This window comes from Pholis gunnellus (genome assembly GCF_910591455.1).
Source record: "Pholis gunnellus genome assembly, chromosome: 6".
In the NCBI taxonomy this organism is placed as follows: domain Eukaryota; kingdom Metazoa; phylum Chordata; class Actinopteri; order Perciformes; family Pholidae; genus Pholis; species Pholis gunnellus.
This window is the reverse complement of record NC_136532.1, coordinates 20317944-20344520: the sequence shown is the minus strand read 5'-3', so window position 1 is coordinate 20344520 and position 26577 is coordinate 20317944. Positions and strand designations below refer to the sequence as shown.

General features: G+C 44.8%; 1 protein-coding gene across 1 annotated transcript; it reads right to left on the bottom strand.

Annotated features, from left to right (window-relative positions):
• Nucleotides 1-3223: 3223 nt before the first annotated feature.
• On the bottom strand, nt 3224-25660 carry tet3 (tet methylcytosine dioxygenase 3). The gene is made up of 10 exons (XM_079160858.1): nt 25303-25660; nt 18695-21644; nt 16190-16280; nt 13554-13647; nt 12483-12691; nt 11719-11869; nt 11491-11580; nt 10325-10462; nt 9806-10160; nt 3224-9576 (listed from the first exon to the last, which is right to left on the bottom strand). Exons 2-10 carry the CDS (start codon nt 21594-21596, stop codon nt 7802-7804), a joined length of 5805 nt encoding a protein of 1934 aa, XP_079016984.1. The 5' UTR covers nt 21597-21644; nt 25303-25660; the 3' UTR covers nt 3224-7801.
• Between the last annotated feature and the right edge of the window lie 917 nt (nt 25661-26577).

Below are 26577 nucleotides of genomic sequence, written 5' to 3'. Positions count from 1 at the left end.
CCCACATGTCGGGAAAAAATGTCATCGTAAAGTATTTCATAAAGAAGTGATACAAATATATTATAGTATTATATAAGTATATTATAGTCATGAAAAAGTTATAAAAAAATGCCACATCATAATATTTCATAATACATGCCAGAGTGTAGTAAGTCTTGAAAGAAATACAAAAATTGCCTCAGTACAATATGTCAGATGCTGTATTGCATACTTTAGTATGTCAGGGAAAGCTGTCATAAAACATGTCGTAGTATAGTATGAAAAGTTATTAAATAGGTTAAAAAGACGATGAGAAAAATAGAAATAGGATGGATGCATCGACGATTATGAAAAAGAGGTTTTCAAGCAAGTGAGAGCCAGACGAGGAGGTGGAATAACAAAAGTCGACGTTTCAAAGGATGCTCAGAAAAATTATTTGATTCAGGAAGTAATTGGCCTGTTCTCTCCAGACAGGACAAAGAGACAAGAGAGCGCTCAGAATCAGTCCTCCACTTCTTCTCTCTGTGTTGCTACGGCCCCAGCATCTGCTACATTTTAAACCCTGAAGTGATATTTCTTGGAAGCACTACAAGCAATGGCAATTTTGACTTTGCTCTATATTCCACACAGGGTGGGATTGAGGATGTTTTTGAGAGCAGCAACGTTGTTTTTGCATAGGAGACTTCTGAAAATGAGCACCAGAATTTGGTTGATACGCTGCCTGTTTCACCACAAACCATGCCATGAAGTGAGAGAGTGAAGAGAATATTGGTTGTTCACAGAGGGCAGGTACTGCCAGAGCTCATGGCACATTTCTCTGATGACGGACTTCAAGATGTTGACATCAAAATCCATCTTGTACTGCCAGATGGAACACCTGCGATGGGGTATTATGATGGAGGAGTTGGGAGAGATTGTCTTTCACAATTTTGGCGTGAGTTCTACGAGCAATGGGAAATGCTCTTAAAGTTCTTTTTCTAAGGAATGATTTTGGGCAGCAGCAGTGGGAGAGTGTAGGTCAAATAATTGCTTTTGGATGGGCGAGGGAGAAGATCACGCCTGTCACATTGGAGTAAGCTGCCTTTGGACATGTGAATAGTATTGTAGTGGAGAATTTCCTTAAATACATGCCTGAGGTTCTTCCCGGGGGAAAGAAAAGTATTATTGACTTTACTCAGATTCAAGGATTTCAGGGACCTGTGGCCCAAACCGGCTGTGTGCTGGAGCTGTCAATCCATTTCGACAGCTACCCTGACTTCAGCTCTGAGGTGAACAAGGTGTTGGAGTCTAATGTGTAATGGACACAATCCAGGGAGTATGTGCGTGTTTATGGTATTCACAAACATTTCAGTGTAAAATCTTGTTATTTCCTTGTAGTCCAGCGTTTTATGCGTATTATCTCTCATAGTTAGGGGAGACCAGGGATGGTTGTATCAAAGGGATGGTTTTAACAGCACCACGTTCACCAAGAAGGGATGACCTGAGAGTCATGTGATCAATTCAATGTATGACTACAAGGACATGTTGCTTTTCTCTTCTCCCTTCAGCGTGGACCCTGATGATGCTCCACCTCACCTCTGCACCTCAGCTGATTGAGCTGCATCCTGACAACGAATGGCGCAGCCGCCTCCAGCATCTCTGTCTCGTACATTTTTTACCGGCAGCTGGACAAAGGCAGGTTTCCAGAAATGCAAACATTTGCAAAGAAAATGCTACGCTTGTTTGGCTCCACATATTTGTGTGATGCTGACATTCTCTGTTTTGACCATAAACAAGAGTCTAAACCCAGGAGCGAAGGACAGAAGAAGATTGTGAAGGACAGAAGTATGGTCCTGGATGTGTTGACAGCATTGATGTTAACTTTCCAATTTACATTAGTCTGTAAATAATAGAAATAATAGAAAAGAAAAAAGAGGGGTAAAAAACTATGATGTTTTATTAAACAATATAGTAATTATTAAGAAATCTATTAGCCTTGTCTGAGTTTCCCACACCATATCTCCATTTGTTCCTAGTATTCCTTCCAAATCCCATTCTCGTCTGGCCTCTCTCACCATTTGGGGCAAACTTATCCTTTCTTCCGTCTGCATGGTTTCATCTGATTTTGCGAAGATTTTTCTTCGTGACTCTGTTGTTTGCCATACACATGGTTTAGCACAATGCTGCTCTAGGATCTAAACCAGAAAATGAGTCAACAGGCCTTTCACAGACAAGCAGACCTTAACACTTGCAGTGGTTCTAGTGCACCGCCAATCCGTCACCACATAGAATCATAGAATTAAGACTTTAAGGTTAAGACTTTCTGGTATTTAAATATTTCTCTGGTTTAAGGATGAAGCCTTAGCTGGTGCAGTTCTCACTCGTGTCCAACAGGGAGCAATGCAGAGATGTAGAATCTCCTTTTGTGTTAAAAGGATTCCTGCCAGATGCACCGTCAAATCTGCACGACAGTGCATTCTCTTTAAAGCCAGTGGGAAAAGGCAGGGCAATCACTGCCCTTTCACAGTTCTATTACACTTATTTTGCCTCTCCTGCTACGTTATTATGATACAATTATTGGCAAAAGGAGTGATTTACACACATTTAATGTATTATTCACAATTACAATTGGCCGCAAAATACAGTAGACTAATTCACAAATGACATGGTTGAGATCATCTGTAATAGATCTGTCTGCTTTACACTGTTTGGCCAACAGGTGGTTTTGTGTGCACGTGAAGCCTGAGGACATTAACCCTTTTGAAAACCAATTAGCGTAACTGCAATGGTGCATTCTCCTTAAAGCCAGTGGAAAAAGACAGGGTGACAAGTTGATCAATTTATAACAAAGTGATTTTGTTATCTCACTGTTTTTTTCTCATTGTTTTGTTGTAGCAGATGAGTGTGTGGGAGGGGAAGAAGCCTGAGATGGAGCTTTCTTATTTATTGTGTTGACACCAACTTGTTGGAACAAATTGCAGCTCCGTAGCGCTAAGTTGACCATCACTACATCAATCCAAATCAGAAGTCGTGACTGGAAAATAAAATGAACCAAACACGTTTTCACTTCAATGTTTTTATTTATCGCGCAACATAAAACAATATTGTGGTTTCTTTTTACCACATACACTATGTATTCACATAATACACCATACAGCTACAAAGAGAGAGAGACTGAACAAAAACACTTTTTTACATACTGCATCCTTGACATGAAAATAAAGAACCAAGAACAATCCTAACTCAAAAAGGAAAGTAGCTGCCAGTTGTGTAGGTTCATTTTTTTTTTTTTTTTTTTTTTGTACGGGCCAGGGTCCAAGTCTCTATCCCAAATTTGTAGAGTGTTCATTAAATTAGGTGTTCAACAGACTTCTAAATGTGGGCCATACACAGTGAGATGCATTTGTATATCTATGTGTGTGTGTGTGTGTGTGCCTGCGCGTGTGTGCGTGTGAGAAAGACAAAAATATACAAGGTGTTAAGAATAAGAGAGAGGTTGAGTAAAGGAAGTGCATGACCAGGGAGAGGAAGAGGAAGGAGGGCAGAACACAACTGCTATTCTTGTATTGTTCAAATATCTTAGCATTAAGTTAACATGAACAACATACTCAAAAGATCGTTTCAATAGCCTTTGATACTTGCACCAAACATGAAACCCAGATAACAGTCTTCATATAATATGATTCTATATCTCATCCTAGTTTTAATAAGTTCAAGTACAATATGGAATGAATGTTAATAGAGGATGTAATCAACTGTTTGAGTGCCCCCCCCCCCGCCCTCTGCCCTCAAAGAGAGATGTCATTTTGTAGCATCGTAACAAAAGACTTGATGAAGTCAGCACCGGGGCAGCTTCCCATCCTGTGAAACTGCCTGAATCAAAAGTATACTTCTCTTGACATTCGAAGAGCTCAGAAAAATATTTGTGGTAATCATTTATCCCTCGCATTGTTTTTTTTTTTTTACACAGTGAATTTTAAGGTGTAGCATCATAGCACCAGCTGACCGATTCCCCCCCCCCCCCCATCTCAGTACGAGCGTGGGAGGAGGTGTGCCTCTCATGAGAAGCTTCCACCAACCTCTTGAGAAGTTAGAAATCTACAAAGTTATTAAGGTATCATATACACTGTATCCTCAGCACCCATTTTTAGGCAAGTGTGTGTGTGTGTGTGTGTGTAATGTGGGCCATGCATTATGGTAGAAGAGTAAAATGGGCCGTTACTGTACCAGTCCCAGCCCCTGCACCAGTCAAACTACTGTTGGCCATGTTGTGTGTATCATACGATTAATTATTACAAACACATGGTATCTTCCAGAGGGGCGTCATGATTTTCAAGCCAAGTTCATACTTACTATTATGAGTAGATAATGATAGATACATCTAAACAAGCAGGGAGTCTCTTACCTGATAGTCTAACACAACTGACAAAGATTGCTGGGCTGGGCTACTCGCTAAAACATCGGCCACTGGTTCACCTCAGCCTGGCTCTGCAACTACCAGTATGTTCCCAAACATCACTTCTTTGGATGCGGTCCTGCACATGATCGGTGGTCAATTTGTAAAGGGCAACTATACTGATATTAAGGAAATAGTTCAACATTTTGGGAAATATTAAGACTTAGATGAGGAGATCTATACCGCTCTCCTTTCTGTACGCAGCCAGTTAGCTTAGCTTAGCATACTCTAGGCAAGAAAAGTAAATAAGCACATTTCCCAAAACGTCGAACTATTTATTTAAACAACAAACAGCACATAGTAGGTTTATGGCTACCTTTTTTAGATTTGACTTTAGCTTACTGCCATTAGATCGCTGTTGTTTAGTACCATATAGTTACATTTGTTTTCAAGCTTAAATAGAAATTTGACATTGCTTTTAATTTGTGATGACAGAGTGTCTCTTGGGTTGTTGACACCTGCTGGAAAATGTCAAATGATGATTTACTGTCGAGCAGAAAAAGCTTTTCTAAAACCCTGAACTTCATACTTTTTGTAAGAATAAGGTTTTGGTCAGAGAACTGCATCATGGGGGATCCTCCAGTTATTTTGACTGTCGCCAGTGAGTAAGTCATGTGTGGTTTCATGTTACATAAGTGGGCTAATTAACGACTTTTTAGAAAGTGACAGGTCTCTGTCAGTTACATGTTGACAAGGGGTTACAGTACTTACGAAAGCAAAACAGCAGTGTTACTAAGCACACATTTACACACAACACATCGGGACCAAGTGTTGTTGAGGGCTGTCAGAGACTTCAAAATACCCCCTTGTCATTCATGGTTTAGTTACTATCCTCACCAGTTAAATAATCTTACCTAAATATTTTAATATTTACATTTTTATCTCTCTCTTGAGAAAAAAAAACAAAAAAGAAAAACAGAAAAACTAAGCTTCAAGTTGTCAATAATCGGCTCTTTCTTTTTGTCATTAAAATCAAGATTAAAAGTGCTTTTATAAATCTTTTCTTCTCTATGTACAATTTGTATTAGCTATATAAAAAAAGATGAAAAAACAATAACATCAAAGACAATCATTATCATCATCACCATGTAGTAATAAATAAGAGTAAAAAAAAAACAGGAAAACAGGTTAAAATGAGTGTGGAGATCTAGAGCACACAAAGGGACATATGCATGATTTCTGCCCTCAGTAGCAAGTTGTTGATTGTGACCAGTGTCTCTACAGCGTGAGGTAGAGAGCTGGAGACCCTCGGGAGAGGTGACGGGGTCTTTCACAGATGACCAGGGCCCTTGACCCAAACAACCACCCGGCAGCCAGGAGTCTGCCTCTATCCAATTCTGTTAGTCGCTCATTTTCATTTTCGGCAAGTGTTTGCAAGTTAACCATGTCACCGCTTGAATTCAATTAATCAAATGGTGACATGGTCGATGCCTGAAAACAAAAAGGAGTGGTTCACAGGATTCTATCCAGGCTGTCAAATAGTCTCTCTCACGCACCCAATGCGTTTGAATCATTTTCAAAGTGAGAGATTCATTGACTCAACGCGCTTGCATTTGACGCCAGCTCCCAGGTCTCCATCTCCCTAGGTCTCCGTTTAGCTCTCGGGACTTTTGTTATCTCTGTGAATAGGTTACCAACGATGCACTGCAATGACTGTGCTTCACTGTGCCCTGTACAGAGTACTTTGACACAATAGAATGCAACAAAAAAAAAAAGCACCTCAAAAAGAAACCGGTTCTCAAGCCCAATGACAGAGCTGCAACCTGCAGGGCGGCCACTTTGATTGACTGGCTCTGCGGCGACAAGGTTTCTGCAGAAGGACACATCTCTCTCTGCTCGAAGATGACAGCACCATGCAGAGGAAAGAGTGGGCCCTTCACAGTAAATCAAGTGTAATAGGAGAGCACCAGAGTGTGTGTGTAGTAGCACCAAAAGCACTCCTGTCTCAACAATGTCTCCTTCTGCTCAAACCCAGGACGGGCTTCCCAACAGCATCCATTCACATCTGTGCCACTAGATCAACTTTACCGTGGTCAGCGACAGGGGGTGAGATCCCCCTCTACTGGCCATGGGCGGTTAAAGTAGCAAGGCTACAGGTTTCTGAGTGGATCTCACGTGCTAGAAGGTTTGTTGGTACACACCACTTTGAACCGGGAGTCACTGCTGCCCTCTAGAGTTTACACTGGGAGGTGCTCCCGCATACTTGAACGTTATAGGAAGATAAAGTGTGCCACCTGTTCCGTCTCTATGTGGTAATTGTCGATCTGGGTCAAACGGCATTTGCAAATAGAATCACTTATTTTGGCCTCTGTGGAGCACCAGATATGTGCAGTTGCGGGAGCACATGACAAGCAAAGGATGCCGATACACCGATGTCTCGAAGCAATGAATCTCATCATTCTGCCACTCCACCTTGGTCAAAAGAAATTCAATTGCAAATACTAGTTGAGCCAGGTTAGAGAGCACCTAAGTACAGCATCGAGTGCCATGAAGAGTAGCGGGATTAAAAAAACCAATCATAGCTGAAAGTTGAGCACCAGTCTGAACTAGGAGGGGAACAGAAGAGGAGGAGGAGCGCGTCATCTGACGACAAAGAAGCAGCAACCTTTTTTTCCAAATGTGGTTTAAGGGGCAACTGCAAGTATTTTCAACCTGGGCATTGTTTTCCTACAATGGTTGGTTAGAATTTAGTTTTGAGATCAGATATACATATCAATACATTTTCAAAATAGAGATAGATATCGAAGACAAGCCGACTCAAAAGGCTTCTTTTTTTTTTTAAGATACGTACATATGATTACTGTAATAGTGATTTGCTGTCTTACCAGGCAGATAATGGCTCCTCCTCTAAGTACAGCTGGAAGATTGACAAGAACAAAGAAAATCAAAAACAGAAAAAAGGGTACACGTTTTCCAAACATGGAAAAGCAATTGCCTGAGTCTGACTGACTCTGACTGATTGATTTAAAAAAATATATAACCAAAAACAATCACATCATTAATAATAACATTAATGAAAACAGCCTTCATTATAATAATACCTGTAATAACAACATTGACAGTAACAATAGCAATCATAATAATATCGATAATAATAGCAATAATTAGAATCATTAAAATTCTATGAACAAGAAAAAGCAATGGAGATCCCCTCCAAGGAAGAGAGAGGAAGAGCACCACAGGCAGTGTGTCTGAAGCCCAAACACCTGCCTGACATGAGGTAAAAAACAATAAAAACGTCCCCTCCGTCAAGTGGACTGCGGAGGTGGCAGGATGGAGAGATGCCAGACTGTGGGACGGCTGAGAGACATTCATCCTGCTCACTGCTCTCTCCAGCCCTCCCCTGCACCACTCTGTAGCTATCAGTCTGTTTGTATCTGTCTGACCTCAGACAAAGTGGCTGTAGGGCCCAGTGAGGCGGGTGAAGGCATAGGGAGACACAGTAACCGTAGAGGAGGTGTGGAACGTCGGGGCTAACCGCGTCACTGGCCCCTCCCTCTTGTCTTTAGATTGTCCAGGTCCTGGACTGGCACCTGCCACCGTAGCCCCCCACTTGCGTTTCTTCCCGAGGGCCTTGATGTCTTCCTGGGAGAGGCCAAGGAGAGCCGCTTCCTGCTGCCTCTGCAGCGCTCGCTCTGCCAGCAGCTTCATTTTGGCTTCCCAAATAGCTAGGCCGTGCACGGGCTGGTTGAGGTTCTTGTGCTGGTAGAAGACCAGGGAGATGCGGGTGGGGTGGGCGCGATCAGGCTTTTTGAGCGGAGTGGTTGCATGTAGTTCCCGACGGGCACATTCAATCAGGATGGAGCCATGCGCTGGTGCTACAGCTACACCACCAATGTTGGGATCCAGGAAGTTGTGCTCGCTGTCAGACCACTCCTCTTCGTCGTACTCGTCACGGCCCTTGGTGCTCTCAGCGTCGCTCTCAGCTTGGCTGGGAGTCCAGCAGCCCTGATCTGACTGTTGCAGTGCATCAGGGAAGAGACGACCCTCAGGGGTAGGGGACGGGGAAACGCCTGCCATTGAACCGCCACAAGACTTCCAGGCCTTCTCTTGGAGCCCAAGGGGAGTGGTACACCGACTTTCCCCAGTCTTGGACCAGATCTTGTCAGGATAGGCTCCTGCAGGATTGCTGTGCTTCAAACCGGGGCTATATGCCGCAGGCCCCATGGCCCAAGCATGCGGCTGAGGACTAGGAGCAGGGCTGGCCCAGTGCCTGGGGGTGCCTGGGCCTGGGGTGCCTGGCTGTGGTGTAACTGAGCGTGAGTGAGAGCTGCCAGGCTGTGGTGTACCTGTTTGAGGGGTGCTTGGGCGCGTGGACCCTTGGTGCATGTTACTCGGGAACGCTGTCCCTAGGTGAGGTGATGGAGATGGAGAGGGAGGTACATGGAGTGATGGCGACAGAGCAGGGGAAGCATTTGAGCCAGGGTAGGATGGCCACTGCTGGGGGAAAGGAGAGGGCTGCCGCTGCTGGGGATGCTGGTGAAACTGCTGCTTGTCCGGGTTCAACAATGAGGCTTCAGGACTTTGTTTAGCGTTCAGGTGGCCTTCCCAGTTGGTGGGAACGATACTTCCATTAAACTTGTGCCCATGCCAGGCTGCAGGCTGGGGGGTGTTGCCACCGGCCTGGCTCTGCATTGTGCCTTCATAGACTGGCACATCCATAGGCTCCTGTTTGATGACTGGAGTGCCTCTGTTGGAGGATTCAGAGCATACAGAGGAAGGACGGGACTGGCTGTGGTCTGCATGCTGGGCGTAAGCGCTGAGGTTTGGTTGGTTGGCTTGCTCTGGGTGGCTGTGGAAGGACTGGGCCAGTCTGGCCTGAAGGCTCTGAATATCAGGCTTCACGTCAACCTGGACCGCCTTGCCGCCTGCTTTGGGCAAAGAGCCATTTCGACCCTCGTAGGTCCTCAGCTTAGGGGGGAAAAGTGCGTTGGGGGAGTAGTTGTAGTAGCCATAGTGCATTTGGGGCAGATTGTGGTGGTAACCGTTTACTGGGTCTGATGCAGAGGGCTGGCCAGTTGGGGGAAGGCCTCCCCTTGCATAGTAGGCAGGGTGTGGATAGATGTTGTTGAATGGGTCTGCTGCCTGCACAGGGTATCCATCTATTGATCCATTGAAGGGCTCCTTCTTGATGTTGGGCTTCACCTCTTGTTTTATAATTGCTGAATGTTTGAAACAAAAGAAAGGTAAATTACAAACTAAACTTAAAACTCATTGACGTTTTTAATTGTTTATGTCTTCTGTTGGAGTTCTGTTGCGCATTGATTGCAGGTTAGGGCTATGGTACATGCCTCCAAGTGAAGCAATTCAAAATAATTTGCCTTACAGTCAGAACATCTGTGGAACATATTCAAAGTACACTATGGGTGATACAAAAAACAAACATCTAACCTTTATTGCCTTGGGGTTGAGGAGAACCTGTGATGCAGACCTCAGCCTTGACCACTGTTTTCTCTGGTGTCTCTCCTGCCTGCTGCATGAGTTTATTTTTCTTCTTCTCCGAGTTGGCCTTCTTGGCCTCCAGTCTGCGCTGTCGGCAGGACTTGGCAGGTTCGGGCAACTTTCGTACCTCGCGGCGAAAAGCCTGAAGCACATGGATGGCTTTTGTCTGCATCTTGAGACGCTGGGCCTCCTCACTGCCAAACTCATCGGTCGGGGAGATCCTATAAAGAGGCAACACATGGAGCTGCTCATCCTCTGGAATCTCCTTCATATTACGGTTGTTCTCCTTAGTCAAAGTACATACCTAACAGAGAGAGAAGGAGCGCAAGATGACATGTAAACTGTTCCAAGCTACAAAACATCAACATTTTATTTTTAACTTATTCACACAAAAGAACAATATATCCTTTATTCACTCCAAAGACCCCACAAAACACACACATATAAGAATATGGTGAGTGATCTTACCACTGTGCAACCATTGTAGAGGTTGTGCTGGTCCTTGTGAGCGTGGGCACAGAAGTCCATGCAAGCAGTGACTCCAGAGAACGGCCGGCCTTCCTTCAAGCCCAGCCTGCAGTCTGGAGCTTTCGACTCCGTCTGGCACTGAGGAAGAGGAAAGAAATAACTTTCATTTCCTTACATTTGCCTTCACAGGTATGATATTCCATATTGTCAAAACAACTTAATCAGAGTTTAGTCAGTCACTGACAGTAGATTATTTCCTGTTTCTCAGTCTTTGCGCATAGAAGTGTTATTATGTGAAAGTCTTCACGGTCTCGTGTACAGTAGTCATTGTGTTTGACGAAGATGTCGAGTGTAGTTGGAGGCGGCATGAGGTTGACTGTGATGGGTATTTGCTAGGGCCGTAACAGTTTGTGCGTTTGCACCGAACCGTCACGGTCTGGTGCACACAGCCTCACGCAGAACACATGGTATGTAGATTGTTGCAAATAATGTGGAACCAAAGTTCACAAGCGTCGGTTCCTCGCGTCAACTTTTAGCTGCACGCCGTGAGCAACATATGCTGAAAGATGCAAATGCAACATGTTACCTCGACCGCGGCAAGAGGATTTTGTCAGCCATCGATCTTGGAACCCATTGACTATAGTCTGACGGCGGTTAAACCTCTGGAGGTAAGGGGCTATTTTTCTGGGGTTCAGGTGAAACCAGCGGATATACGGACCAAGGCGTCCTTTTTTCTGTGCGCCACTCAATGTTTACAGTTCGAATTAGCAACTTGAGGTGCAAGACTGGAGTTCTAGTTGAGAGATGATGTCTGTGACTGGATTGTTTCGCAAGTAGCCAGTTTACAAGCTCATTTTAAACCAATAAAAGGCTAAATCATCATCATCATTCAACCAAAACTTCGGTCCATATTACTCAAGACTACAAACAAAAATTTTGCAGAGTTGCCTACAGATTCTATATGTGAATGCAGAATCTGTGAATAGAGATGAGTCTGTCACTGACACTTACACTACTGTCTGTTCAAAATAAATGAAAAGAAACGTATCCTCATGCATTTGGGTTTTTTTCCCGCTGTACCGAAATGTGTCTCCTAAACCATGGTATGAACCGAATCGTGACTTTTGTGTACTGTTACACTTCTAGTATTTTCCTTTGCAACAAACCTGGTTACTGTAGGCCTGTGGCGCCAGCTGCTTGTACAAAGGAGCCAACTCAGTTGCCAGATGTTGGAGGTTATCCCCGAGTTTGTCCTCCTGACGAGCACAAACATAGATCACAGGTCAAAACAAAACACAGAGCCATAAAATGGAAGCGCAAGATTATTAAAAATGATTATCGTTGATGTGTTCCTGTATAATGCATACAACAAGTGGCTTTGATGTGATGAGTACCTCTTCAGGGTGATCTCCTTGTAGCCTGAACTTGCGCGGTATTTTGCTTCGGGCGTACTTACAGCCATTAAAGTACATACTCCAGGAGCAGCCAAAGGAGAAGGAAGCACCACAAGACTCACTGTCCTTGCCTTGACACGCACAGGTACGACTGTAGGGGGAGACAGTGAGCATGTTCTCAGCTTCAGGTATAAATGATGTGTGACCCGAGCATGCTTTACATCATGAGTACACTGCATTTCTAAAGGGCTGAGTGGGATAATAACAATGTGGCAGAGAGAAATGTCTATGAGGAAATGTGTGCAATATTTCGTTTGGAGCATTAACATGGTCTGAGCCTCCCTAGAAGTGTCATAAAAAATATGTATTTTTTATTTTATCGTATATTTATGTATGTGTAGCACAGAGAGAAAGATGTATGACATAGACAACGTGTACGCAGTAACGTTTATTTTTGTGCATATGTACAATTTGGCTTAAATTTAGCTTTATGCCTCTAGAGTACTTGTCCATGTCACAGATGTCCATATGGCCACATTAGGACCCCCACATGATACGGTTTTGTACATTTTTAGCATATACTTTCCTTGGTGTCATAGGTTTTCAGATCAAATAGCTCAAGGTGTGCTCCAAATAAAAAGTCATGCAGGTGCAGTGAGGGTGCAATATAATGGTGAAATACTCATGACCATGTCTGCTCTATGCACATTCACCAACTTGTATGTAAGAGAACCAGCGTGAAAGAGTTCCCATCAGCTACTCACTCATCATTGAGGCCACAGCGTCGGCTGGTGGCGTTGCCGTGTTGGGTGAGGGTGCCACTGAGCTCGTGGTACAGCTTGTCAGCCATGGCCCTCGGGACACCTTCCCAGGCCATAATGAGGATGATGATGAACGCGTTGTCACAGTGGTGGCCTGCACGCGGACGCACCAGACACAGCAGCTTCTCTGTCTCGCTGCCACGACGGATCACCTGACAGGAAACAGAGCTCGTTATTATTTAGTTTTTTTCTTTATCCAGGGGAGCTCAGCTAGGTAGACACCCTGGCTCTTAATCAGCAACACCTTAATGTATGCTCACTAAGTACCACTCCCGTCATTTTAATCTGTACTGCACCTTGATTTTTAATACCTGTACTGAAATCTGACCTGCTGTGGTGACTGGATACCAATCCTAAATCTGCTGATGATGCTTTATGTTTAATACATTTAGCCAGAGAGAATCATACCATAAAGATATACTAGTGGACCAAGAATATAAATACCCAACATGTTGCTTCTCACAACCTTAACATCTGATTCCCCACAACAGTCACTTCTTCCTCCACACTCCCCCTCTGTCTCCAACACACACCCACACTCCCCCTCCCTCAGTAGGATAGCTGTTTTGAATCCATAAAGTCATTAGCAGGATGTGTCAGGAGTGACACAGGAGGGGAGACTAGACAGTCGTTACAGAGAGTGAGACCTCCTACTTGTTTACTCACATTAGGTGACAAACTTGGCTGGATGTCTCCCCAGGACCTCTCATTATACACACACACACACATACTGCATACATGTGTTGTTGATTGGCTGTCGTTGTTGTCGGGTGGGACAACAGTACAAAACAATACTTTTCCTCCCTCTCGCTTAAAAACAATCAGGCTTTGACTGAGTTGACATAGTGTCACAAATGTTACTTTTGAGAGCCGTGGGTGGTTATTCTAAAATGTAAACTCAATAAAAGAAAAAAGAGGAGACCTTGACAGTACCAAGTCTCACCTACGTTATTTAAACGGCTCTTTCAGAACTTCAAACCGATGGCAGGTCCAATGTGACGTGATGCTACTTACCCACTTAGCAATAGGACATCCTCGTGAGCTCTTTCCCTCTCTCCCTGTGTACACCACCTTCTCAATCCGGATGGCCTCCCCCTTCTCTCCATACCTGCACAGGAGGAGAAACACTTTAGTTCTGAGCCCTGATGCTTGACTTTAAGGCGCTGACACGCCAGGGTGACACTCAGGTGGCCTAAATCTAAACACACGGTGTTGTCCTTCCTGTGTGTCGGGGCCCTAAGGGGCCACCAAGCCGACCTCAAATAATTTGCAAACTGACTGATCAGACGCTTTGCATCACTTCTAGTGGTCTCATACAAGTTGCAGTCAAGCACACAACAAACCATATACCTGACAGCCAGTTGACCAGCAGTATGGATGTGTGCTCTTTAAAACACATGCTAAATTAGCCTACAGTGTCATGCTGTGAATCTGTTTAAACAGTCTGCTCAACTTTAAAAACATTAAAAGTTTGGAATTATTGTTGTTTTGCCACCTGTTATTTTTGCCTGTGTTTTCGCTGAGTGTGTGATATTTGGAAGTCTGAGGGAGAAGGAGTGGATGTCAATTCTGACAAAGACGGGCCAACCCCGGCAGCACTGGCTGCTGAGGAGTGTTCACAAGGCTCTGCTTAGATTCTCACATGAACGGCAGAGTAAACCAGAACCCACTAGCCTCGGCACAACGCCAGCCAGAGGGTCTTCTCTTGGAGATATTTCTGTGCCTGTGTTTGCTGTGTTGGGCAATAGCGGTGCTACGAGGAGCGGCGCAACTGGTTCAATTAGATTTCTCAGTAGCGTGGCGGTAGCGTTGCTGTTTTCTGAATAAGATAGCTTTTCAGTAGCTTAGCTCTTTATTGATTAAGTAGTACAGCAGCTTCCACACAAGTATTTCTGAAACTTGAACGCCCATGGATGTTAGAATTAAGTGTGCATCGATAGTCAAATATACAATATAAATAATCATTTATATTACATTATTAATTATATTATTAACATATGATATACTTTGTATTAGGCATATATATTTATATTACTTATATAATACCATTGACTTGGAATGAAGTAGGTTCAATTAAAAAGGATTGCTTTGATGTTGTTAAACTACTTTATCAATGTTGCTGTAGCTTATATTGCTTTTTCTGGGGAGTAGCTTCAGTGGAGTGAAGCTTCATTTAGTGTAGAGTAACTGGTAGCTCAGCTCACTACACTTTTCGGCAGCGGCAGCCCACTTTTCAGTTGTCCGCATGTGCATGCATGAGCTTATTTTGTGTATACAAAAAAATCTAATTCTACTTGTGTGTATGTGTCTGTGAACCCTTGCTTGAGCAAATAATGGAGTGTCATGAGATTACTTAACAGCAGTCCTAATGGTGCATGTGTGTGTCTGTTGGTAGAGTGTGGGGGTGTAGAGGAGGAAGAGATGTCAGAGGTTATGTTGGGATGGAGATAGGTCATCAGAACTTGTCAGAGATTTGCTCATGGCTTAAATCAGATCTCCTGCTTGCTTGATATCTGCCATTGTGCAAACTTCAGCCCTGAGTAGATTTGGTGTGACAGTGAACACAAGGGGCTCTTACTGAATAGGAATCCCCCGAAGGTGGCTCAGAGAGTGGGAGGGGAATGGGCTCTGTCACCACGGGGGTGGCCCTCTGGGGTCAGGGGTGGGCCAAAGGTCATTTAGGGGCATTGGGGCCTTAACATCTTATGTCATCTCTCAAACAAAAAAAGTGGCATTCCCCCCCCCCCACACACACACACACACACACACTCATCCTGTGCTCTTCTGGGACTAATGACTCATTGCTCTTATTGAAATCCAGCAAAATGTGTGCGCGACTACAATATTCAGTACTGTTAACATGAAGCACAAGACAATGAGGCATCCGGTTATAACAAGAGGTTGCACAAAGTACAAGGTGTTTTTGCACTCTTGGGTTACAAATAACATAACAAGATATTGTCAGAATGTGTTAATCAAGCTTTTAAAAATATAACAACTCTTTATTCATCCTTAAAAACAGTTGATCACCGCCTTTGATCAGAGCTATGTTTTAGCAAGATAGACCATTGATGATGATTTAAAGATTGTTGCTGCGATTTGGTTATTAAAATTACCAGCTTGTGAGCTTATTGGTGTTCCTTGAATAAATACTAATCCTATAAACTTGGGATTGGTTTGGTGAGGCTGGACATTTATTTTATTGTGAGATTATTTGTTTGGTTTAACGTTTTAAACAGAGCGATTTCAGCTTTGTATGTATGTACATTTGCATCTATAAACACCAAATGTCAGCCCTGGAGACTGTTACATAATATAAACAACTACACTTGATATTAGTGCACAAAAAATGCAGCATCTTTCCTCCCTTCCGCCTGTCTTCCTCTCTCTTCATCTTTCTCTGTCTCTCCCCCTCATTCATCCCATTCCCAGCTATCATCTGCTGCTACCCTTGTGCTTCTGCCTCTGTTATGCTGATGATGCCGATATTTCCTGTTTCTCCAACTGGATTCTGGGTCACAGATTCCCTCAGGACAAAATGAGAGGAGGAGGGAGGGAGGAAGGAGGCGAGAGGAGGAGGAGGGAGAGACAGGGAAAGCAAGAGCATGTAGGAGGAAGAGAAAAAGAGGAGAGAAGAGGAAAAGACTCACCTCGTCTCCATCAGGTCTCGTATGGAGGCTACAGTAGGTCCAGATCCCAGGTGATTGTAGTACGGTCCTTCATCTTTCTCCAGGATTTGTTCTAGCAAAAGAGACAGTAGAGGGTGAGGAAAAAGCACATAGGCTGGACCTGAAAAAGCACTATGGCAAATATTAATACCACTCTGTGATGAACACGTGAGTATATCTACAGCTATTATTTAGCCTGCTCTAATATTATGAGATTGTAAAAGAAGTAATACTACATTTAGGTTTCATTTTTTAACTTCCTTATCTTACACTCAGAGAGGAAGTGAAGCAAAATGTGATTCACTTTACCAGCATTATATTTGCAGGAGCTATTCTCCTAAAATGTCTTCTCAATTTGTGGAGCAACAACACCAAAGAGGTTTTTTTAAAACTATGATTCTGCATTAAATATCTTATTCTATTCTATACATGTATGTCATTTTTGCGTCACCAAAATCATCTGCAGTGATATAACTTAGGCTTTATGAATGTTCTTGCCCATCACTTTGATCAAATAAATAATTTCTCTTAAAAATCCCAAAGTACTAGTGTACAAGTATAGAGTCCTGCTTGAAGTAAATGTCTCACTCAAGTTGACAATATTAACAGTAAAACTTGACTTCAGTGAAGAATGAAGTGTCTTTGCTAGAAATCACATCTCAGTTGTTGTAGAGTTTTGTCAAATAAATCAAAGGCGGTTGTGTGTTCTGAAGTATTTTTGGACCAACTCAAAGGCATCCTCTTTGTGGTTGAAGCTAAATCATCTATGAGGAGCGTGAGATTGTACAACTAATCGCAACATCCAGTTCACACAAACACACATGAACACACAGACAGAGGACTGTGACTGCAGGGTGTGGTGCCTGTGTGGAGACACTGTAAAGCAGAAGCTCTTTGAGGTAGTGATGAATGACTCTGTTTGTGTGAGTGTTATGAGGGAGTAGGGTGTGTCTGTGTGAGCATCTGTGTTTATGTTGTGTATGAGCGTGTGGATGCGTATGACTGCATTTGACCATTGTCCTACACACGTCTTTGGTTATAAACCATGTCCTATGACTTCAGTGCTAATCTTTGTGTGGTGATACTGTGCCGTCTCTGAATGACTTGCTCTGTAACAGCTTGCTTGTATTGCAACTAAAACAGGGTTGCTCTTACTTCTGTACCCAAGACTTCTTTAGCACAGTGTTGCACACACCCTGGATAACAACATTAGCTAAAGGCTCTAAATGTAAATGCTTTACACTGATTATCTTAAGCGTGGACATACAGTCAGGGTTGTGTGTGTCTCTGGTTCAGAGGCAATATGAGGTCACATTTCCCTGTCGGTGGAGGGAGGCACCAGGGCGTGGCTCAGGGCAGGAAGTGGAGGAGTCACAATAAATTCTTGTGTGTACTGTGCAGACCGTGGCTGCATACTGTATCTGTTTGTGTAGGAGGCGGTCTCATTCCAGCGCAGTGTTATGCTACAGGGAGTCGACAGGGCAGTGTGTAACCAGGCTGTACTATGGAGACTTATTGTCTGCTGGTCTCTACTCCGAGTAACAACACACAGCTAGCAAGTGTTTCACTGCAGCTGCTCTCCGCCTGCTGTGAACCCCTTCAATGTTTAGGGACAGCAATGGTCTACTTACCAGCTCTAAACCCTTCATAGCACTACAGTTAAAACTCAGTAACTGTAAGAACATGGTGGTTTTAACACAGTAGCTTCTCTGAGAACAAACTATAATCATTTTGTTATTGCACAAAGTGAATGAATGGATACCCACAGTAGCTACAGCAATGTTCTGATCTACTTAGTCATTAACATAACTTTATCTACCTGCTATTTTCTTAAAATAGGAAAAACACGATCTATAACTTCTTCATAGATTCATAGTGTAGGACCACCTACTCTGTTAACCTGAGCAGGAAACTACTTAAACTGTGGGACTAAACCCCTTTCTGTCTAATGAAGGCTCTGTTCTGCTTGCCTGCCAGACCCAAACTCACACAAAAGGCTCCTTCTGCCACCAGTACTATTGTTCCTGCCTGCTGCCTTTAGTGCCTCACACTGTTGCAGTCTGGATGGTCGCAGCCACACACCCTGGCAACACAAACATTCTTGGACACACTCCATAAGAATCCAACAAGCATCCAGACAGAGAAGCTACAAAAGAGGAGGGACTGAAAAACCTAATGGTGGACCTGTTTCGAGCTAAATCAGTAGAGCATTTCTAGATTTAGAAAATGTTTTCCAAAAAAGGTCCTCCCTGCAGAATATGCATGCTCCCTTGCTGCTATAAATCCTCTACAGTACTTACAGAATTACTTCGATTCATCTGCACTAACAAATGCATGGGCACTGTCTGGAGTGGTGTGATTTTTGTAAGATTAATGATACTATTATTTATGGTTGACTGAAAAGTGCCAGTACAGTATGTTGATGGACAGCAACCTCATCCCCTTAGATATAGACAACCAAAGACAGGCACCAACACACTGACTTACCCACACAGGTGCAGGTGGGGAACTCTGCCTGCAGATCCTTGGGAGGAGTACTCAGCAAGGATTTGGTGGGGGTGTCCAGGTAGCGCAGAGGAGACTCTAGGAAGCCTCTGAGAGATGGAGAAGCAGGCAGGCTGTCCTTAGTGGGTGTGTCCTCCTCAGAATAGCATGTGGTGGAAAGCACTGTTATATCACCCGAGGCTTCAATCTTCATGCGTTTGGGTAGCGGAGAACACGGCATGTTGAACGTATCCTCTAACACACTGGGCTGCTGCTGCTTGTGCAGAATGGCCTGATGATGTAGAGAGAAATCCCTCATAGAGCTTTCTGTGGATGCCTGGTTCAAGGTTGCTTCACTTTGGGGCCCTGATTCATCTTTGCTGACTTTCATCTCCTGATCATCTGGATGAGGTGTGGAACTGGCTTGAGTGGAGAGAATTACGGGAGTCGACCGGGAGGTGGAAGATGATGTGGGACTGAGGTCCTGAGGACTGGTCTGGGACTGATTCCTCGGTTGAGGGGCTGTAGCAGTCTCCTCCTTGGGCTGAGTGGCAGATGCATCTGGAGCTGAGTCCCCAAATTCAGCCTCAAACTGGCGGATCAGTTCTTCGAACTTCGGGTCTATGTTGATGACGCTCTGTAATTGTGAGGTGCTGGATGGAAATGTGGAGGTCACAGGTGTGGTGGTGCTGGTGTTTCTGGAGGCCAAGCTGCCCACTCCCTCTGATTTAGCATGGGCTACAGGGGCTACAGGGGCCACAGGTGGGAGCAGAGGGCCCATGAGGGCTGGAGTGTTTTCTGACAAAGCAGAAACAGTGGAAGATGGGGTCATTGAGGAGTTGGAAATGGATACCTGAGATTGGGCTGGGGCAGGGAGGCCTGCAGCAGCAGCCTGAGTGGAGTTACTGTGGAGGGGCAGAGAGGGGAGAGAACCTGGTTGCAGGCTGGTCAGGGTCGGGGCTCTGTCCACCATGAGGACTGATGGTTTTTGTACGGATATCTGAGTCTGAGGCAGGAAGGTTGGGATGGAGGCTTTCTGCTTGGTCTTCTTGATGATTATCTGTTTAGGTTTGGGAAGGGGAGAGACTGCAAGCATCCCACTCATAGCTTTTATGACAGGAGATCCTTGACTGCTTTTCCTCTTCTTGGGTTCCTTGGGTTCCTGTTTGATGGCCAGATGTGGCAAACCTTCTGCGTTCATCTGTGGCCACCATTTTTTCAAGTTTTGACAAGCCAGAGGTGCCCGAGGGCCTGGTGCTCCAAAGCCAGGGGAGTGGTTAGAGAAGAGGTTCCTCTTGTAGTGAAGGTGCTGTTGCAGTGCTGCCTGAGTGGAGTGGCTGATAGCTGCTTGGCCAGGAGACAGGGGATTGCCAGGGTAGTGATGACCCTGCTGCTGACCATTAGCCATGCCGTAAGGTCCCATGGAGGCAGTGTGATGGTAGTGCTCTCCAGAGTCTGGTTCTTGCTTTATCCTGGCCAATGCTGGGTTGTCCTGGGCCTGGATACCTCCATTCTGGTTCAAAGCGATCTGCTGTGTGACTGGAAGCTTGAAATGGGCATTACTGAACTTTCCACTGGTGTCACCAAGCAGCTGTTTGAGCTCTGACATGGGGTCTGAGCTGCTGTGAGGTGCAGCAGCGTAGTGAGACTGGGGCTCAGACTTTACACACATCCATGGGTTCCTCTGTTCAGAGCCTCTGCCCGAGCCCTGCTGCCACTGCTGGAGATTAGGGCTGAAGCCTGGATGTTTTCCCTGACCTGGGAAAGGAGAGGTAGTGGATGGGAGAGGGGTAGCATGGGGCGGCTGGCCCTGGGATTGGGGCCTGTGGTGCTCACAGGAAACTGAGGCCTGCTGAATGGTGTTTAGTCCTGGAGGGACGGATTGAGAGCGTGAGGAAGATGAGTGGGTGCCAGGAGAGGACGGGATCAAGCTAGTGCCGTTGGGGGGTTGAGATAGGAGGTTCTGGGTATGTTGGTGGTGATGGAGGTTACTGTTGTAGGAAAGTTGACCTGGAGAGCCGACAGATTGCGGACCAGTACCAGATAACTGGGTCAGGGCTTCTATGGCAATGGCTGCCTGAAGGCTGATGTTTTTTTCCTTGGCTATAGAGAGCACCTGGGGAGAGCAGGGAATTGGGGGTTTTGAGCAGGGCCCATGGTCTAGATTAGGGCCTTGACTTCCCTGTTGCTGCTGGGGGTATGAACCAGACAGACGGTGGCCACCATTCATCTGGGTGTAGGGCTGACGGGTATGCTGCAAATGGGTTTGCTGTAGGTGAGGCTGTAAGTGTGGGGGAGCGTCAGCCATCTTGCAAGCACCTTGATCCTCATTGGTTGCCACCTTGATCTTCTTCTCCAGCCACTCAAGGTAGTCTGGACAGTCGGGCCCATCGCAGTTGCAGTTAGGGGGCTTGTGTCCATGTTTGGCTTGGCTCAGTGCTGACTGTAGAGTGTTCAGGTCTTCTGGAGTTTGGCAGCTTCCCTCAGGAGCTCCTGCAGAGAGTTTGGCCTGTGCCCCCTCAACACCCATCTCCTTGGTGAACTTCTCATACAGCTGGGATGTGTTCGGCTGCATGAGGCAGGAAGAGGAGGAAGAAGGAGGCAAGGAGCCAGCAATAGCAGAAAAAGCCACCAGATTGTGGGCATCCTCCATGTCTGCATGGTGGACAGGTTCACCAGGGGTTGTACCGCTGCTGCTGTTGCTGTTCCAACATGGTTGCTGTTGTTGGGTGTCACTGACCTTGCCGTGTACTGACAACCAGCTCTGCCTTGGAGGCACGCTTCCTGCTCTCTGCTGTTCTGTTTCACTAGATGTCGAATCATCATTAGGGTAGCGATTCACTCCATTGGCTAGTTCCAGGCTCAGCGCGCCTTCCTGGAGGCGGTCATGTGACCCAATTTCCATCTGGCCTCCACTTCTGGGGCCATCCACTGAAGTGACTTCGCAAACAGTCTGAAAGACAAACATGGAGCGAGGTTAGTTAGATTTGGAGAATCTAATAAATCATGCAACGATATGTAAAACAACATTATACACTGTGCAATAGGCATGATTTTGAAAATAATCACCAGATATGTGTTAAATAATCGTAAATAAATGAAGTCAATTGTTTTTTTAAAATCTGAATTCCAAGAATAACTTGACCGAATGATAAATAACAATCATCAAAACAGACTCCATTCCCTTCTGCCAGCTCTTATCCAGGGTTTCCCTCCTACCTCACACATACATTATTGCAGGGTCAGGCCAGTAGGGCTGAGGAAAACGGCATTAACTGTTGCTTCACTGGGCTGTTTTCATAACAGGCAAGTGTTTTGTCAAGCAAGTCACAGGTCATGCAACATAGTTTAACTGTTGTTTATAAATGGAGACTGTGCTCCAGATCAGTTGGGCTATGCAAAGCAGGCAGTTGGAGTCTCCCTTCGTGTTGGGAAAGCTTGTGTATGGCAGAGGTGGGGCATTAAATACACACTGAGGAGTGAAGAAAACTAAATACAATACACAAAATGTACGTGAGATCAAAGGAAGTCCACTTCCAAGAAGTGTTTGTATTCATAATTTAGTAAAATCTACAAACCTACTTCTTTAGTAGGAAAGAAGAATCAACAGAAAAAACAATTGTACATTTTACTCAGTTGATATTTTATTTCAAGAAACGCAATTAATAAGTGAAACAAATGGAGATATTTTAGAAAAGAAATACTGAATCTGTTGACAAACATGCTTATGATATAGTGTGAATATGGTGCTGAAAAATGAGTGCAGCTGAAAACGTGCAGTACTCTCATTCACTGGTGAGATTATCACAAACCCAAGACATTTTCAACCAAAACAATACCTTAAATGGCAAACATAAAATTACCTGAATATCTGAAGACTTATGTGTCATGCTAAGATCATTCATAATAGAAAACATCTGAGACACAAAGCAAACTGAACCAGTTTGTGAAAGTCTGCAGTTGTTTATTGCAACAGTATGCATTGAAGTGTGGTTTTGTGGCTCTGCTCAAGTGACTCCGTCAAACAAGCGAAGCAAATCCCACCGATTCACAACATGTGATGAACATGAGCAAGTATTTAAAGAAACCCTCACACTTGACTTACAACTAAATGCCAATAAAGGAGTCTACCAAGGTGAAGGGAGTAAAACTGCTGAAAGACTTGGTGAATGCAGACAGAATTGCCCCTTCAGTTTTTTACATGTTTTTGATGGCGAGTTCGTTTTGAGGAGTTTGGCTCATGAACTGTACTGTACTGCATTAAGTGTTTGGCCTGAAAAACACTTTTTCAAATGATGCTTGCAAACAAATCTTTGTCTTTCCTATGAGTCAATCATACAGCCAAATATAAGCAACAACTGACTGCTTCTGATATTACCACGCGCTCTATTGCTGAATCTAACTTTGGCTTAAAAGTTACAAGGTAACTGTAACTGTATTTAAGATTACAGATGCTAATTTTTCTTAAATACAGTCATTGAATCACAGCATACAGCGTGACAGGAAATGTATTTCTTAAACATGCTGGCTAAGAGTCACAACTAAGGGAGGGAATGTTTCTGTCATGCTTTTTGTCATTTCGGTAGATTTAAAGACCTTCTCAGACAGTTGGTAATACTTATCAGTAGCTGATACTGGCAGCCACATATCTCACTTCCTCTTTGAGTCAGAATTGGGACAGTTACCACAAGTTACACTGAAAACTGCAAACAAATCACCTGGACTTGTGTCAAATTACATTTTCAAAGCATTCAGTTTATTTTAGTCAGCTTGAAGCACCGGGGGGGTTGAGTTTCACCACAATGAAGTAAAAAAAGGTGCAGACAATGAAGAAGCAATTGCTACATTTGTCTACTAATCTGAATTGTCTTGCCATGTTGAAGCCAACTATGGTTGGTCTTATTCACTTGAGTCCCAAGATGTTACTTGTTAACAGTATTCAGCCCGGGTAGATTATAATCAAATGAGTCTAGAGAGGAACAGCAAACAAAGATAATCCAAGGACAGCCTCAGAAATCATTGACAGAGTTCATGTTGTGACTAAACATTCCAACAAATCCAATAGAAGAAAACAATAGCACACTCACTGTAGAAATACATTTTTGGGGTTAGCCCCATAGATAGAAGGCAACGCACCGCATTAATAACCTTTCTAGCGTTAAAGTCTTCAATCTGTGTGTGTGTACTATGAACAGACAGCGTACCCAAAACATGCACCTGAATTGTACAGTAGCCTTAACTGTAAAGGACACAAGCTGACCACAGGCTATAGCTAAAGGTCTCACCACCCGACATAGACGTGAGCTACTTCCTGATTCAGACGTTTTAAAAAAAAAGAAAGAACAGGGCTTCTGTTTGTAGATCCATCAGTGTTTGATAGTAGAAGTGAGCCTGACGTCCAGCTTCCCCGTCATTTGAATATTATTGAAATGAGCCTTTGAAGTGGCTAATTACTGGACAGGCAGTATGCTCGGCTCTTTTGAATCTACCTTCTGCGCCGGGTGTCTGTTGGGGGTCCCAGGGGGTGGCGATGGTATTGGTAAGAGATGGTGTGGGGTTGGGGGTGGCAGTGAACAGCCGGCATGCAATACGTGAGAGGCCCCATGTCTGCACTATCAGTGGCATCAGACGGGAAAGAGGAAGGGGGGGGGGCTAGCAATGCACGGCGGTTATGAGACCTGCAGTGTGTTGAAACAGAGTGACTGCAACACTGCACAACCTAACATCCCACAATCACGTACATCAGTCACACTGACACTCTCTTTTCCTCTTTTTCTCACAGTTGCATACAGAACACTGTCAGTGACACAAGTCACGTGGGTTTAAAGCACCTCGAGCTGCACACTGAGAACAAACCTTCCACTTTGCCGGTGAAGAAAACAAATAACGCGCTGCACGCCAAAAATAAGAGATAACCTCACATGATCTGAGCTTTGGTTACCCTTGATTTACTTTTTTTGTGAGTCTACATGCCGGTCCAGGATGGAAATGCTGCGCTCACACCTGCAGCGTTTTACACCTGTGTGTGTGTGTGTGTGCCTCGGACTGTACGGACCACGTGTTTTGACAAATATTAACACTGTGACAAAGCCTTCTCTCTTGCCAGAAGTTTATCTGTCTTCTCTCTAACCGTGTTAGTCTATTTCACACACACATATTCACACGTGCTTGACACACACCAGAAAGTGCATCCAACAACATTAATACGGCCAACTAGATCAGATATTGCAGAACCTGGTAGACCAGACACTTGAGTCCAGGAGCCCTTTAATCAAGATAAGCCTTTACATTTCTGCGCGAGGGAGCCGAGCACGGACTGTTTAACACTGACACTGCAAAAAAAAAGAAAAACTAAAGGGAGGAAACAAAGCCTGTATAGATACTAGCGGTGGAGAGGGGGTTAAGTTCAGCTTGTGAGTAGACAGCTGAACCTAAATCCCAGATACACAACCCCCCCCCCCCCCCCCCCCCCCCCCATCCTCCCCCTCGTCCTCCTCCTCCCTCTTCCCCCACCCCTTCCTTTGCTGCCGTGCCGAGCAGGAACATGAAGCAGAATCCCTGACAATATGAAGCCGGCTGGGAGCCTGAGGACCAGCGACGTATATACTTACGTGGTCTTAGACGTCCAGACAGAGCTGCCGGTCGGAGAGCAGAAAGCAGAAGAGGAGACAGAGAGGAGCATGAGACTTGCTTGCCGGCACAGCAGCCCAAAAGCAATCCGGACTTGTTGGGTTGTATTCCTTTTTATTCCTTCCAGCCTGTGCGGTGCACAGACAGAGCGAGCGGCGAAATACACATGCATGCATTCACACACGCACACACAGCCAGCCACACACAGACAACACACTTCCCCCCAGCACGGCACACACGTTTCTCATTTCTCTCTCGCCTCTTCTTATGGCTGACGCTTTCTGTTCTCCCCTTTTTCCTTTCTCATTATCTCCGTCTGCTCCTCCCTTCCCTTTTTCAATATCCTCTTTCTTTCTCTCGGCTACACATGCAGTCGGCTTCTCTTCGCAGCCCCCACCTTCCCCTCTCTCTCTCTCGCTCTCTCCCTCCCTTCATTCCCCCTCCCTCCCACCCTCCCTCTCGCGCAGCCTCTCCCTCCATCTCCTCTCCTCTCTCTCTCTCTCTCTCTCTCTTCAGTGTGTGCAGAGCGAGAGGCCATTATCTGAGCCACAGCGGGCACGTACGATGGAATGGAGGAGTGTGCAGTGAGCAGAAACAGAGAGAGCTGTGGGGGATAGTCGCTGGTAGTGGCAGCCTAGGAAACAGCACAGTGCAGCAGAGCTCTCACCAATGAGAAAACCCCTCTGTCTCTATCCACGCCCTTCAGCACTGCTTGCTCTACTGCATTTGGTGATGCTATATATATATATATATATATATATATATATATATATATATATATATATATATATATAAGGCTATGTTGTGTGTTTTTGTTTATCCACAAAAGCCTAGTGCTGGCAATTTCGGGCGATGACAGAGCTTCTCTGCTGTCAAGTGCAGAGGCGAATCAACGGCTACCGAGCGAATACACAATCTCAACTTACAACGGCGTCAACAGGAAAAAGAAAAGGAGCGAAGAAAAGCAACGTTATGTTTATGCTCGTTTATGCCTTCTGCAAACGGTGTCTGGTTTTCCTGACAGAGGTTTCCGTGTTTGAGCGTCTAGATTCGACTGAGCCCTGGGCCAAAGGAGAAGCCACCGATAATGGTTCTTCGATCTCCGTTTTTTTTTCTTCCCCATCCACAATCACATCGGTCGCCCGTTCCTCGCTTGAAACAAAAAGCTTCAATCTTACACCTGTGGCTGATAATAGATTCCCTAGCAAGGCTACGTGCACAGGACAGAGAAAAAGGTTGGTAGATTAAGAGGGAGC